The following is a 14,084-nucleotide window of genomic DNA, read 5'->3' as shown; positions in this document are numbered from 1 at the left end:
AATGTGGTTATTACAAGTGTTCTTTTCTTGCTAAGTATACTTTCTCTTCCTTGCCAAGTAAACAGAAACATATATAAAGTTCACATCACAGAGTGCTAGACAGGTCAGCCATTCTCAACCTTTTAAACACAGAGGAACCCTTGAAATAACCATCCCGTCCCAGGGAATCCCTGTAATTATTACTAAATCTATAGTATAGAGATGGTCACTGGGAAGAATGCTCCTTACATTTATGACCATTGGGAAGAATCCCCCTCACTTACAGATAGCTGAAAAGTTAATTGATGGAAGCTTCTGGAGGAACCGTAGAGATTTCACAGAACCCAGGGTGAGAAAGACTGATATAATGAATGCCCACACTAGGGTCTAGTTATATAATTTACAGATTAGTAATTTGACATTTAATGGATAATATAAATCCTGAAAGTTTCAAAATTTCTCTGGTTTGATCATTTTCACCAGATTGTCAGAGAGGTAAAAATAATTCTGCAAATTCCATTTTTACAAGATTTTCTGAAATGTATAAAGACGAATGCTATAGTTTGCTATACCCCAATCCTTACACAGAGGGAATCCAGAAACAAACATTCCTCAAGGTCACGCACATTTTATTTTTTTTGCAAACCCACTTTCATTTTTTTTTTTTCATATAACACTTCACTTTGACATCACAACGTCCCATGTCAACATTTTAGAAACTTGTAGGAACAGGCAAAATAAAATCTACCCTTACTGAGCTGGCAAATTACTTTACATTTTAAAATACATGAACTGTTCCCAATGAAAACAACAGGAAAAATAAGGGCATTCTGCAATTTACTGATCAGAGCCACCCTTGCGCTTCCTTTACACGTGGTGGAGCAAATACATCACATACATTTTGACATGTACGGTGATTGGATGTCAGTGACTTTGTGACCTGCCAATTTTGGCAGGATTGGGCACCGTTAAGGATGTTCAGTGGTACATTCAGATCGCTAGTAGGGATAAAAATCTACAGAAATTGGGGGGATTGATGTGTATAAAGATGTACACATTAGTATAATAGAATGATAAAGGTCAATGTACATTTGTGTTAGATAAAAAAAATGTTTAGTTGCATTGTTTCCAATGGCCTTTTAATTTCTATAGCCAACTGTCACTAGTGACATGCACACTCTATACACAAGTTTCTACAAAGAGGACAAACATACTTGCACACCGCTGTGTATCTCACACATATCCATGTGTTTATCTAGGTTTTCTTGCACTTACCTTGCTTTATAAAATGAGCGATTGACAGGGTCTATGAAAGGCACATTTTAGAAATGGAAGATTCACTTTATCAGGGCTATTCACAAAAGGGTGAAGAGTTTGGAGAAGGCAGGAGAAGTGAACAATCTAGGACAACATAGCTGATCTGGAAAGTGAGCTGAATTTTTCCAATCAGCTATTTTGTCCTAGATTGTTCACTTCTCCTGGCTTCTGCAAACTCTTCATCATTTTGTGAATAGCCCTGATTGTGAATACCCTTGTATAAGTTTGACAAGCTGCAGATGGACAAATGTCAAGTATATGCCCAGCCAAACCTTTTTTTAATTTTGGATAAAATGGGTATGGGTTATAATGGGTTGCTTTTTTACTGGTTTCTGTCAACAGAGGCAGAAATCAAAATGTTATTTTTCTTTAATAGCGCAGGATAAGCCTATATCCAAGTCAGCTTTTTATTGCTTGCTGTGTCCCTGTTGCAGATTTTATCATACTTCCTGCCTGGTGAAACCATCGTAACTGGGACAGCAAGTGAGGAAAAATCTCCATGGGAGAAAATCCACAAAAGTTCTAATCTTTTCCCACTTTATCCAACAGTTATGAAAAAAAAATAAAGTTTGACTGGACTTGTACTTTATAGCCCACCAAAATTCCCCAAAGCCATTCCTTATCAATAGAAGAGGTATTATAGGTCAAGTGAGACTAAACTCAGGAGTTAAATCTTAATATTGTATTTAGTACTTTTACTATTAATATAAATGTATCTTATTTGTGTATCACTCGGCTGTAGATCCTGAAATCATCTCTGAATTGGTGCCGACACTCTCCTTCCTTCTGGAGGGGGGCTACTTTTGTTCCCCATGGTGTTGTAAAGTAGACACTGCTCCAAGCTTGCTCCCGTGATGGGACTACAATCTTGTGTTTACTTTACTAAATTTTATTGATGTTATAGTCCATCACGGGAGTGAGCTGGGATGCGGTGACTACTTTACAACACACACAGGGACTATGGGGAACAAAAGCAGCCACCCTTCAGAAGGAAGGACAGTGTCTGCACCAGTTCATAGATTATTTGAGGATCTACAGCTGAGTGATACACAAATAAGATACAATTATGATAATAGCTAGGGATACACCGATACTTTTCAGATACGAGTGCCGATACTTGGCATTTTCATGAGAACTACCAGGGTTGCAGCTGGGACCTAGCGCTCCACCACTGTCCTGAAATCATTAGTCGATATTGTTCTAGAAAAACTGTCACATGACAATAAACAAAAATGTATCAGTACTTGTAAAACTGTGCTATCGGTGCATCCCTTCATATACATTTATAAAAACAAAACCATACATTAAAAACAGGGATGCACAAATCCCAGAAGCTCCGTGTGTTCCTTACAAATGACAGCTGCCTCCTAACTTTTGGATTTTTCTCTAGTCTAGTCTTGGAGCTGGAAAAGTATCTGTACTTGTACCAAGTACGGTACTTGGTATCGGTGCATCCCTAATAATAGTTAAGGGACTTGAATGCATTTTAAAATCAAACTCCTGAGTTTAGTGTCACTTTAACTCTTTGGTGGTCTGTGTCCCCTATCTTCCCTTCAGTCCAGCACTGTAGCCTCCACAACGTTGCAGCAATCTTCAGTTATCTATATTTTTGAGAGCATCAGATGTCAGTGTTCCCCTCCACATGCTGTGGTTCCATCTTCCAGCCCCTTCATCACTAAAAGACGCAGCACTGAAGCGGGAGTCAGCGGATGAAACCACTGCACACAACAGGGGACACCGGCATCAGATATTACCAGATGTGTTGAATGCTGACGGAATCTGACAGGTTTTACCTGAGGGAAAATAGGAGACAAGAGGCAAGTATAATAGATCTTCTATTATACAGAATTCTAGAAGAGGGGGGTTTGGGGGCAACAGCAGTATGGCTTTAAACTCCGTATTAATACATAATACCAAAAAAAGGTTTAATACGAATCTATCAGCACTGCAGTTGTGTTAATGCTTTTTGATAAGTGTGTGAATGCGTGTATGTATTTTAAAGACAAATGTCAGCAAAAAAATACCTGTATATCTATTAATTGGCGATAGTCTGTAGGCCAGCTTGTGTGTATATCTTGTACATATTAATTGCATTATAAGTTTTCACCGATGGTCAGGACAGGTTTTACACCATCATTTAATTAGAAAACCACTCCATTTATTTGGGTTTGTTCTCATATTCCTTGTATCAATGTCTTCAATGACTCCAAAAAAAAAAAAAGTCTTTACGTCACGCAAGTACAAAAATAATGAAGTCCCGCGCCATTCTTGAAGTTTTCAGGATTTATATACAAAATTGCACCTTTACACAAGTCTCTCAAGTGACATATTTGATTTTCCCCCATCCCATCAGTCAGTTATTCATAGGATAACTTGTATCAAAAGCAATTTAATAAAAGCACTCGTAAGCATTTTATTCCTATCCATGATTGCAGACATTTACAAAAACCAGAACAACATTTGAGTTTACCTTAAAAAATAACTTATTAAGCAGTGATATACACAGCACAAAATAGTTCGGAGAGAAATGCGACAATTTAGAATTCAAACTGTAAACGTGAAAGAAAAAAAAAAACCCAAAAACAAATATGATGGAACAAAAGTCTCTATGTCTTGCTACTTAAGATGGCATGTGATAATATCCTTTTACAATGTCCTGTGGGAATATATATATATTTATATATATATTTATATATATATGTACAGATGATAAGTTGCAGTTCGGCTTAGGGCAATTCTTACATATGCCACTCTTGACAGTTGCTTGAGTTAAAGTTTGGACCCGCTTCTTCACAAACAGGGCAAATGGCAACAAAAAGATCCTTAAGTTAAACGGTACGGGAGGTGGATAGTTGTCCTCGGTGGCAGATCTGTGAAGAGGGCTAACTCACTGCGTTCTTCAGGATGAGACAAGATGATGAATCACACACTCATTGTCATGCTGGGGGAATACTGCAAACAGAGAAGAAACCGGAGGTTATACTCCAGGCAGATACCTTATTTATCCCAAAAACACAAAGTCAAGTAGCTAGTGTATATATTGGAAATTGGTCTTCATAATGAGTTGCAAAAGGGAAGCACGTCCTATAAGATGCTTGGCCAAAAGAGGAAGTCCTTAGGTTCATGCTAGGTGTCAATAGCATGGTGTTGTTTTGCAGTACTAAACATGGCAGGCATGTAGTTGGCAGAATATTTGCAGAAGTGTAGGACTTGGAAAGTGCTGGGACCTTCTATAAGGCAAGGTAGGTGTATGTGACCCCAAGACTGAGCACCTTACATTACACTTTAGGTCTTCTTTTCTTTGCACATGTGAAAACTTTTGAGGCTCTATGATTATTAAATGTAGTTTGATTAACCCTCTAAGATCTGCCAATAGAAGCCCTATCACCTTTCAGCATTAAGACATAGTTTTACAATGGTGTTTGAATGATCAGTCTACCAACTGTGTATCATTTACACAACCTGGAAACTGTCCAAAGGCCAGGAGGTTAACAACGTAAGGGCCTCCAGCTGGTATTCAACGGTCAAAACAGTGTAAAGCTGGCCATACACCTATAGATTATCTGCAGACTTTCTATGGTCAGATGGAAAAAGTGCAACACATTCCTCCATCTACGCTAAACTGTGTGGATGAAGGAATCTCCCACTGGGCCAAGCTGCAGCATTTTGCTAGTCAGCCCTGCTGGCTCCCAAAATACCTGAACAATCTGATTGGATGCAGGACTTTTCTTGCTTTTCCCATTAAGGAGCCAAAGAGCAGAGAGTATAACACACTGTGCCTTAGCATTCTCCACACAGAGAACATGAAAGTATAACTATACTCAAAATTCTAGAAATAGTTAAAGGAGAACTATGGGGTTAAGGCTTTTCCCCATAGTTCTCCTTAGGATAACGGGAGGACACAAACTAGCGCCCTCCCGTCACCCTAAGCTCAGTATACCGCGAGCTGTAGCTCGCGGTATACTGAAACGCCGCAGCTGAAGCGGTCCCTGACAATTATGTCTGGATCTGCCCAGCTGCGTGAGTGACAGCCGGCTCTGCCTATCTAGAGGCAGAGCCAGCTGTACCCGCCCCCTCCCCCATTTGCTCTGCCAGTCAGCGCTGGCGGATCGGAGCGGGGAGGGGGGAATCCAGCCCCTCCCATGTCACGGCAGAGAGCCGTGACAGGATCGAGAAGTGAGCGAACGCCGGTATGTGTTCGCTCACCTCCCGATCTACTGAGCCGACCTGTGACAGTCTCATTGTCACAGGTCGGCTAGAACTATGAGGTGAGTGAAAAGCACTCACATCATAGTTCTCCTTTAAGGGAACATGCCATTCAAAACGATAAACATTGGTTTTGAAGAGATCCCTACAGTGTAACCTAGAATTGTAGAGAATGTTAATTTACTGCAGAATGATATTGAGAGGTTGCAGTAATACATTTTCTGTGCTGTTACCTCATGCTTATCCAACTTTTCCACAGTAAATCTTAGAAGAGGATTTCAGTTTTTGTGACTGTACCTTGACAACAGTAATGTGTGAGAGAGGAGGGTGGGCAGCGTAGGGCGACACTCTACCCCATTAGGAAATTAGCTGCCAGCAAGCATTCCTCCACACAAAATCCTATTTCTAAACCATAACCTCCTCCTCTCTCTTACTAACCCCTCCCATTAACCTGCACCCTAATGATTACAGTATAACTGCACCAATACGCGACCCCAATCTTATACTAACCTGACCCCAATCCAATGAAATGTTCTTAACTACATTGCCTTGCCACTTGTAGAAAAATATTTCTGGCCAAGCGTTCATTCTGATGGTCTTCTGTGTATGAGCAAAATCCTGAAATGATCTTCACACCATTGTTTAAGCCCATGTAGGTCCCTCATTTGGTCATTTATTTTAAAAAATACTCTAAAAATACTTTTTAAATAGAGAAATGGACAAAAATGCAAAAAAATTGGTTTTAGTTTATTTGCATAATGGTTTGTATATTTAAAGAAGAACTCTGGGCAGAATAAACCTTAACCCTTGCAGTGAGGCTATCCCAGCACTTCAAGGGTTAAGTGTTAGTTTTGATCTAGGGTCTAAAATTACAAAGATATACTCACCCGAACCTCAGTCCCACCTAGCTGCTAGACCGCTCCTTGCAGCCTCTCTCTCCCCCTTTACTCTGGTGGTCTAAGGATCCATGAGTCATCGTCAGTGTATTAGACATGAGGACACCGAGGGACATTCCACTGCTGCAGGGACAGGCCTAGCAGCCAGCTGGGGCCGAGGTTCAGGTGTGCATATATATTTGTTTTAGACTCTAGAAGAAAACGAGCACTTAACCCTTACAGTGCTGGGGTAACATCACTGCAAGGGTTAAGTTTTATTCTGGCTGGAGTTAATACTTACAAATATTTCCACTAAATGATTTTCTCCTATTCATCCTGGCAACAGGGACACCAAAGATGCAAAAAAACATACTTCAGTGTTGGATGGTCAATAAGCAGGTGTGTATATTTTACATATCAAGAGCTGTAACTTGCCAATGATCTATAAAAAGAAAAACTACTTTGTGTTTTTTTCCATACTTAACACCTCCTGTTGCAGAGCCCTCCCTCTGTTCTCACAACTCAAGTGCTGCGAGCAAAGAGAAGCTGCTAAAATTAACAGGCAGCAGGAAAGTTTGTTGTGGGGCATAAACTTTCCTTTAATCACCACGCTGGTGGTCACATGATCTCCCACTACTCCATTACCACACCGGTTACAAATAGATCAGGCAGGGTCTCCAGCTGGGCTGTGCAGTGGTCTGCACTACATTAACCCATTAATTCCTAACACTTGAATTCTCACCCTGGACACTTAAACATACCTAAACAAAGCCGAAAACCTATCTTGAACCCAAATGTTATTAGTGCATATCTAACCACATATGCAATATATTGCAGCTTACTAGTCCTTAGATGTGGTGTCTGTATTAGTTTCCTTCTTCTAGAGTTCTTTTCTAGAGATACACCGAAATGAAATTTTTAGACCGAAACTAAAAAAAGTTGTCAGGCCGAAACCGAAAAAGAAATTGAGGACACTCAATCTCTAGAAATCTCTATTTCTGTAGCCCCTGTTATTAATGAACAGGAAGCCTCTATACTAAGTGCTCCTGTCCATTCATAAACTGAGGAGATGGTATCAGTTACTAAGTCCACAATCATGAATGAACAGGAAGTGATGTAGAGCACTTCCTGTTCATTCATAACTGGAGACACAGAAAGCTTATTATGTCCTCAATTATTTACACTCAGATTGTGTTTGTGCTCTGCCTGTCACAAGAGGCCAAGCTCTTCTCCAGCGCCACCCTTTTCAGCTCCTGACAACTGTCCTCTCCCCGCCCGCACCACCCCACTTGGCCTCCTGACAGCCTCTTTTCTCCCTGCACCGCTTGGCCTCCTGACGGCTTCTCTCATCCCCGCACCGCCCCACTTGATCTCCTGACAGTTGGCTTCTCCCTGCACAGCCCCGTTCGGCCTCCTGACAGTTTCTCCCCTCCCGCTGGCAGCTGGGTTGGCTCTGTGTCCCCTCCGATCCCCGCTGCCTCTGCCAACACAGGCGGTGGAGAGCAGCAGGGATCGGAAGGGACACAGACCGACGAATTGGCATTTTGCCCATAGTACCATTTTCGGCTGGATTTTTAGTGCATCTTTATTTTTCCCCCTTTGTTTTCATCTGGTGTTTCTGCCAGTAACACACTTCTCGTCCTAGGACAACCCTGGCTCTGCACTGTATCTATGGAGCAGCAGTGTCATCACTCTGGACTGCAAACACTTCGTTTGAGATTTCAGTTCAGTCCATAGGTACTTTAAGACAAAAGATTTCTGAGGAGATCAAAAGAGTTTTTTTTTGTACTAGCATAAAGTGTACTTAGCCTTAAAAAGTAAAAACTAATGCTGCCGCCACATCCAAGGACTTATAAATGCTTATTTTTTGTTCTTGAGGAATGAGGATAGATATGCTTTAGTATCCCATGCAGAGACCTTACAGTGGCCGGTGCAGAGATTCCAACAGAGGATGTTATTGTTGTAAGTTCCAAGTGACATAGAAAATACTCACACTTTCACTCTGGAAGGGGTTTAAGAAATTTCCACCCATTTCACCATCATCTCTTGGCGTGCCTGGCTGGTTACTCAGACTCATGTTGTTTGGAGAGTTCTATATCCAGAAAACAAGACGAGGTACAATGATATTAAAAGCAATGGAGCTTTACCATTATTTGTATATGTGAAGAATATACAGTATGTACAGACTCTCTACAACCGCATTCTTTTTATATGCATCTATTCCAAATGTTTTAACAGAGCCAGGATATTTGGGTATATCCTGTGGGAAGGATAATGGTATCCTAAAGGTTTTGTAGAGGTTTAGTCCAAGTACTGAAGTAGTGAAGCAAGAGACAGACAACTAGGATTTTGAGAAGCAGGTCAGCTAGGACTGCCTTCACTTTTTGCTTATTACAGGTTTCTTTTAAAGGAACCCTATGTTATGCCCACTCAGGGAAGAATAACAGATTTGCTTCAATTCCCTCCATCCCCAGTAGTTTGCACTTTCCTTTCCTTCACTCACCTGGGGACCTGTGCAGAATTTCAATTTGAATGCACACTTTAGTGAAAGCTTTGTTTGGACATTTGTCTTTGTGTAGAAAGTGTCATAAAGTCTGACTTCTAGGTAAGTTCTTGTTTTACATAACTAACCACTTGCTCCTGGACAATCTTGTTTTTGACATCAATGTTCTGATAAAGTCCAGTGACTAGGCTGCAATGTACCGTTTATGACAGTCTATCACGACTACATAATGATTTAACTAGTACAACTCTTGCACCAGCACACCCTCTATAAACCAGAGTAATGTTTACATTTCCACTCTGGGCCTATTGATTTGGTGCTAACTTTGTCATCACTTAAAGTGGCACTAAACTCAGGAGTCAAATCTTAAAAATGTATTCAAGTACCTGAACTATTAACAAAAATGTAGCTTGTGTATCACTCAGCTGTAGATCCTCAAATCATCTCTGAATGGGTGCCGACACTGTCCTTAAGTCTAGAACGTGGCGCCACAAGGGGGGTGCGCACCGCGCGACACTTTTAGGGTGGCAACTTTTGTTCCCCATGGTCCCTGTGTGTTGTTAAGTAGCCACCGCTCCAAGCTCGCTCCTGTGATGGACTACAATCTCAATACATTGTAGTCCCATCACCAAAGCGAGCTTGGAGAGGTGGCTACTTTACACAGGGACCATGGGGAACAAAAGTAGCCACCCACCAGAAGGAAGGGCAGTGTCAGCACAAATTCAGCGATGACTTGAGGACCTACAGCCGAGTGATGCAGAAATAAGATACATTTTTGTAACCGCACTCCTACTTTGCCTGATGAAGGGACCCTAAGTGGTCCCGAAACATTGCTTGCATGTGACAAGACGCATTTGGATGTTTGACCTCGGTGTGCTGGCGATGTACTATTTTCGCTTGCTAAAAAAAATTAAGGTACAAACAAATGAAAAAAAAAGTTTAAATGTTAACGGTTAATTCCAGTTATTTTATGAAAACATACTCAGATGATTATTTTATAAGATTACTGTAATTGTGCATATACAGACGTGGACACATTTTCTGGTACCCTTACAGCTCACTGAAACAATGTTTCATTGCTCCTAAAAAGAAATGAAATGAAATTGTCTCATGTATACCTGCATGCCTTTGGCATGTCATAGAGCAAAGAAAGTGTGAAAAGAGATAAGTTATTGTTTACTCTACAAAATGATTCTAAAATGGCCTGGGCAGATGTGCTGGTACCCCTAGGAAAGATTATAAATAATTGGATCATAGAGCTATTTTAAACTGTTTTCTGTAACTAGTATCACCCATGTCTTCAATCTTACAATCAGTCAGTCATCCTATTTAAATGGACCAAAGTAGTTACTCTGCTGTTTGGTATCAAGGTGTGCACCACACTGAACATGGACTGCAGAAAGTAAAGCAGATGGTTGTCTAAGGAGATCAAAAAGAAAATGTGGGCCAGCAAGTCAAAGGTAAAGGCTGTAAGACCATTTCCAAGCAGCTTGATATACCTTTGACTGCAGTTTCAAAAATTAAGACGTTTAAGGTCCATGGGAATTTAGCTAACCTCCTTGGATGTGACCAAAAGAGCATGTTCACAGATGAAAAAAATTAAGCTTTTACAGAAAAGTATACCTATTGTGAAACAGGGGGAGGCTCAGCTATGTTTTGGAGCTAATTCACTGCCTCTGGTACAGGGTGCCATGAGTCTGTGCAGGGCATTAAGAAATCTTAAGACTATCAAGAAATTCAGTACGTTTCCCGTACTGCCCAATGTGAGAAAGCACGGTCTCATTCACAGGTCATGGGTCGTTCAACAGAATAATGACCCAACAGTTAAAAGCACCCAAGAATGGCTAAGAACAAAACGTTGGGCTGTTCTGAAGTGGCCTTCCATAAGTCCTGGTCTGAAACCCATTAAAACTATGGAAAGAGCTGAAAGATGCAGTCTGGAGAAGGCACCTTTCAAACCCAAGACAGTTGGAGCAGTTTGCTTAAGAAGAGTGGTCCAAACTACCTTTTGGTGGCCACAGAAGACCCATTAGGAGCTACAGAAATTGTTTGATTTGGAGTGACTACCACTAAAGAGTGTGCAACTGAATATTAGGTAAAGGATCCCATTAATTTTGTCCATGCCGTTTTCATTTGTCCTATTTAAATTATTTTGGTGAATCAAAATTCAAAAGCAAAGTCTGATATGGAATATTGAATAAACAATGATAGATGCCACATTGTTTTGGTTTGTTTTAATGTATTTAAACAGAAAGTGTAAATTCTTCTTTTTTGTAGAAGGATACTAACAGATCTGTCCACGTTTATATATGCACTTTTATACTCATGTATAACTATGTCAGTTCAAAACACAGAGTAAAAAAAAATAAAATGTAAATGGTACAAAAAAAAAATCAATAAAAAAAATAATCAGAAAATAACAGCTAAGGAGTAAAGGAATGAGGGCTATTTATGGCTCACGGAGGGTTAATAAGGTGTTAAATATAACCCCTGTGATCTGGTATGAATGAGCCAGAAAAGTTACAATGAAGCAATAATAACATCGTTTCATTGTAACTCTTCTTGAGAATGCAGTCTGCTTTGAATGTCAGTGTACACATGAGCGGAAATATCTGCTCCTGTGTAAATAAAGTCTTAGCTGTCATTTTGACAGCCAGGAATGCAGCTGGAGAGCTGTGTGAGAGGAGGAGGAGCTGGGTGTACTGCACATGCCCAAAGTAAGTTATTTTACTTGTAGGACGCCCAATGTCTGCAACTAGTTAAACAACCATCAGATGGGATTTAGAACTACAAAAATGTCAGGTAAAACTGGAATTTAGCAAAGAACGAATCCTCTATTTTGTACAGACTTAGATTCATACCAAAGAGCATGTTAGAAGCCCTTTGTACCCAGCTGGTAAAAACATGCAAGTTTTACAGTGGCATTCCTAAACACACAGCCATATTTAGGTTAAAAAAAAGAACATTTTTAAATTTCTACCACAAAAGCACTGCCAGCAGACACCACACGATCTTTGCTTTGTTACTTGTGACTTTCCAAGACTTCATGGTACCACAAACTGCCCTTTGACTGTGCAAAGAGCCTGGCTTAGTGGCTAGTAAAAGCAGTATCAAGGGATACATCAAGAGAAGAGGAGGGCATTTGGCGAAGTTTAAACCATTATTTAGCAAAGAAGGAATACATCTCTGTTAGCCCAGCCAAGTTAAAACAAGTTATCCAAGCTCATTGGATCTCTACGTATGGCCCCATTACACCATTTACAATATGCACTTACCTTGGAAATACTGTCCATGTCCCCTGAGCCTAATAAAAAACAAAGTACAGCAACACATTAGACACACATCAAAACTTCACCTTTACAGTCACAGGTGGACATTTATGAATGTGACACAAAACTTAACGGGATATGCTAATTCTCAGACTAATGACCTGTCACTCTTTATAAATGCTAGCAGAGATCTGTACTTAGCACAGCCTTCAATCTCTGCAGGTCATCAGTGGTTTATAATTATGCATCAAGCTGACAAATTATAGAAGCTTTTATTTTTTGATTCCTGAGAGCTGAGAAAAGGCTAGTGTTAGCACACAATCAAGAGATAATCTGTGCAGAGAACACAGAAAGCTGTAGGAGCCCGGATCTTACAAAAAAGTAACATTAGGAGGGCTGTATGTGTTAGAACTTGACTTTCATCAGTTTTGGCTTAAAATGACAGCTGGCTTCAATCAAAAGCTCTTCATGTGTGGAAGAGTCACTTGGGCTCCGGCATGGGAGATGTTATACTTGACTAACTATTCTAATGTTATCATAAAACAAAATAAATGCCCCTTTTACTTACATATACCGCCCATTTAAGTGTGGTATATAAAGCACTGGGAACTCAGTGTCCGAATTATAAGAAAGGCATAGTAAAATTGGTCTGGGAAAGGGGAGGGGGTCATGCCATCAGTGAGGAGATACCTGCTATATTCTCTATAATATATGTTCAGAAATCACTAACTTTCTTTACATGCAAGGGATGCCAAAGAAGTAAACCAGTCATGCAGTTCCATATAATAACACCCTTTCATCTTTAATAGTTATGAATACTTTCAAATGTGGCAACAGTACTTTAAAGTATAAAAAAAGTGACATGATTAGTTTTTTTAATTGAGAGCAATGTATTCAATACATAAAGTAACAGTAGGACTAGGGGCTCTTTATTATGGAAACACCTACAATATATACGGCCAAACGTAGGTGGACACCTGTAAGTGCAGGTGCACAAAACCAGGTACATAAATACATGGGTTGACACATTTGGTGTTGAGGAGCTCAAGTGGCCTACACAGAGCCCTGACCCGAACCCTACTGAACACCTTTGAGATGAAATGGGTCTTCTCTTCTCACATCATTACTTGACTTAACAAAATTGATTTTTGCTGAATTCCCACAACACCCCCAAAAAGTGGAGGCTGCAAAATCGGCAGAGAAAGTATGGGGGTGTGGGGCGACGCTATAATAATGCCTATGGTTTTGGAATGGGATGTATAAATTCAGTAGCTGCGATGGTCCACATATGTATGGCAGCCAAACCTTATTAGATCTACTGCTGATCTGTACATTGTTTTCCTGTGTTTTGAAAAGCTTCCTATACTGTGGATACATTTTCACATGTACCACTTTTCATACTAAAACTCACCTACAATATCAAATACATAAACGGAACCTACCCAATACAGGAAAGTTTGAAATATTCTGAAATGTCTTTATTCATTATGAGCGGATAAAAGACACAGACAAAATACAGCAAATTACGTATTAGTAAAGTTAATGAGAAACTTACCTAATGAGCCATTTATATGGTGCGGTTCCATTCCCCCTAATGCATTCATTGGACCATCTGATCCAGGGCCCATGGGAAACTAGCAAAAAAAAAAAATGCAGGTAAAATGACTTTACCAACAACAACACCAAAAAAAAAAAAAGAGTAATGGATCAGTGTGCTTTGCACTATTTTCAATAATGTAGCCTTGCTCAGGTTAAGTTAGCTGAAATGCTCTTTTTTTAATTAACCATGAATTAAATTACCTCACTAATCTGATAATATAAATAAATAGTTGTGCCGTCTGCATGTATCTGCCATCTACTGGTGCTTCATAGACCATTCACAATATATGACAATGTGGGGTTATTTCAGCATGTTATTCTTGTTCATTGTATATT

General features: G+C 40.0%; 1 protein-coding gene across 1 annotated transcript in view; it reads right to left on the bottom strand.

The window, feature by feature from the left end:
* Positions 1–4,218: 4,218 nt before the first annotated feature.
* SSBP2 (single stranded DNA binding protein 2) overlaps positions 4,219–14,084 on the bottom strand; it is a 196,252-nt gene continuing 186,386 nt past the window's right edge. The window contains exons 14-17 of the mRNA XM_018557212.1: positions 13,705–13,783; positions 12,156–12,184; positions 8,371–8,469; positions 4,219–4,248 (exon numbers count right to left, since the gene is read on the bottom strand). Of these exons, the coding sequence (XP_018412714.1) occupies positions 4,219–4,248; positions 8,371–8,469; positions 12,156–12,184; positions 13,705–13,783 (237 nt within the window). The remainder of the gene's footprint in view (positions 4,249–8,370; positions 8,470–12,155; positions 12,185–13,704; positions 13,784–14,084) is intronic.

This window comes from Nanorana parkeri, unplaced genomic scaffold (genome assembly GCF_000935625.1).
Source record: "Nanorana parkeri isolate BGI_ZX_2015 unplaced genomic scaffold, ASM93562v1 scaffold272, whole genome shotgun sequence".
NCBI classification, from domain to species: domain Eukaryota; kingdom Metazoa; phylum Chordata; class Amphibia; order Anura; family Dicroglossidae; genus Nanorana; species Nanorana parkeri.
The sequence above is the reverse complement of the archived record's forward strand: the minus strand, read 5'-3'. Positions and strand labels throughout refer to the sequence as shown.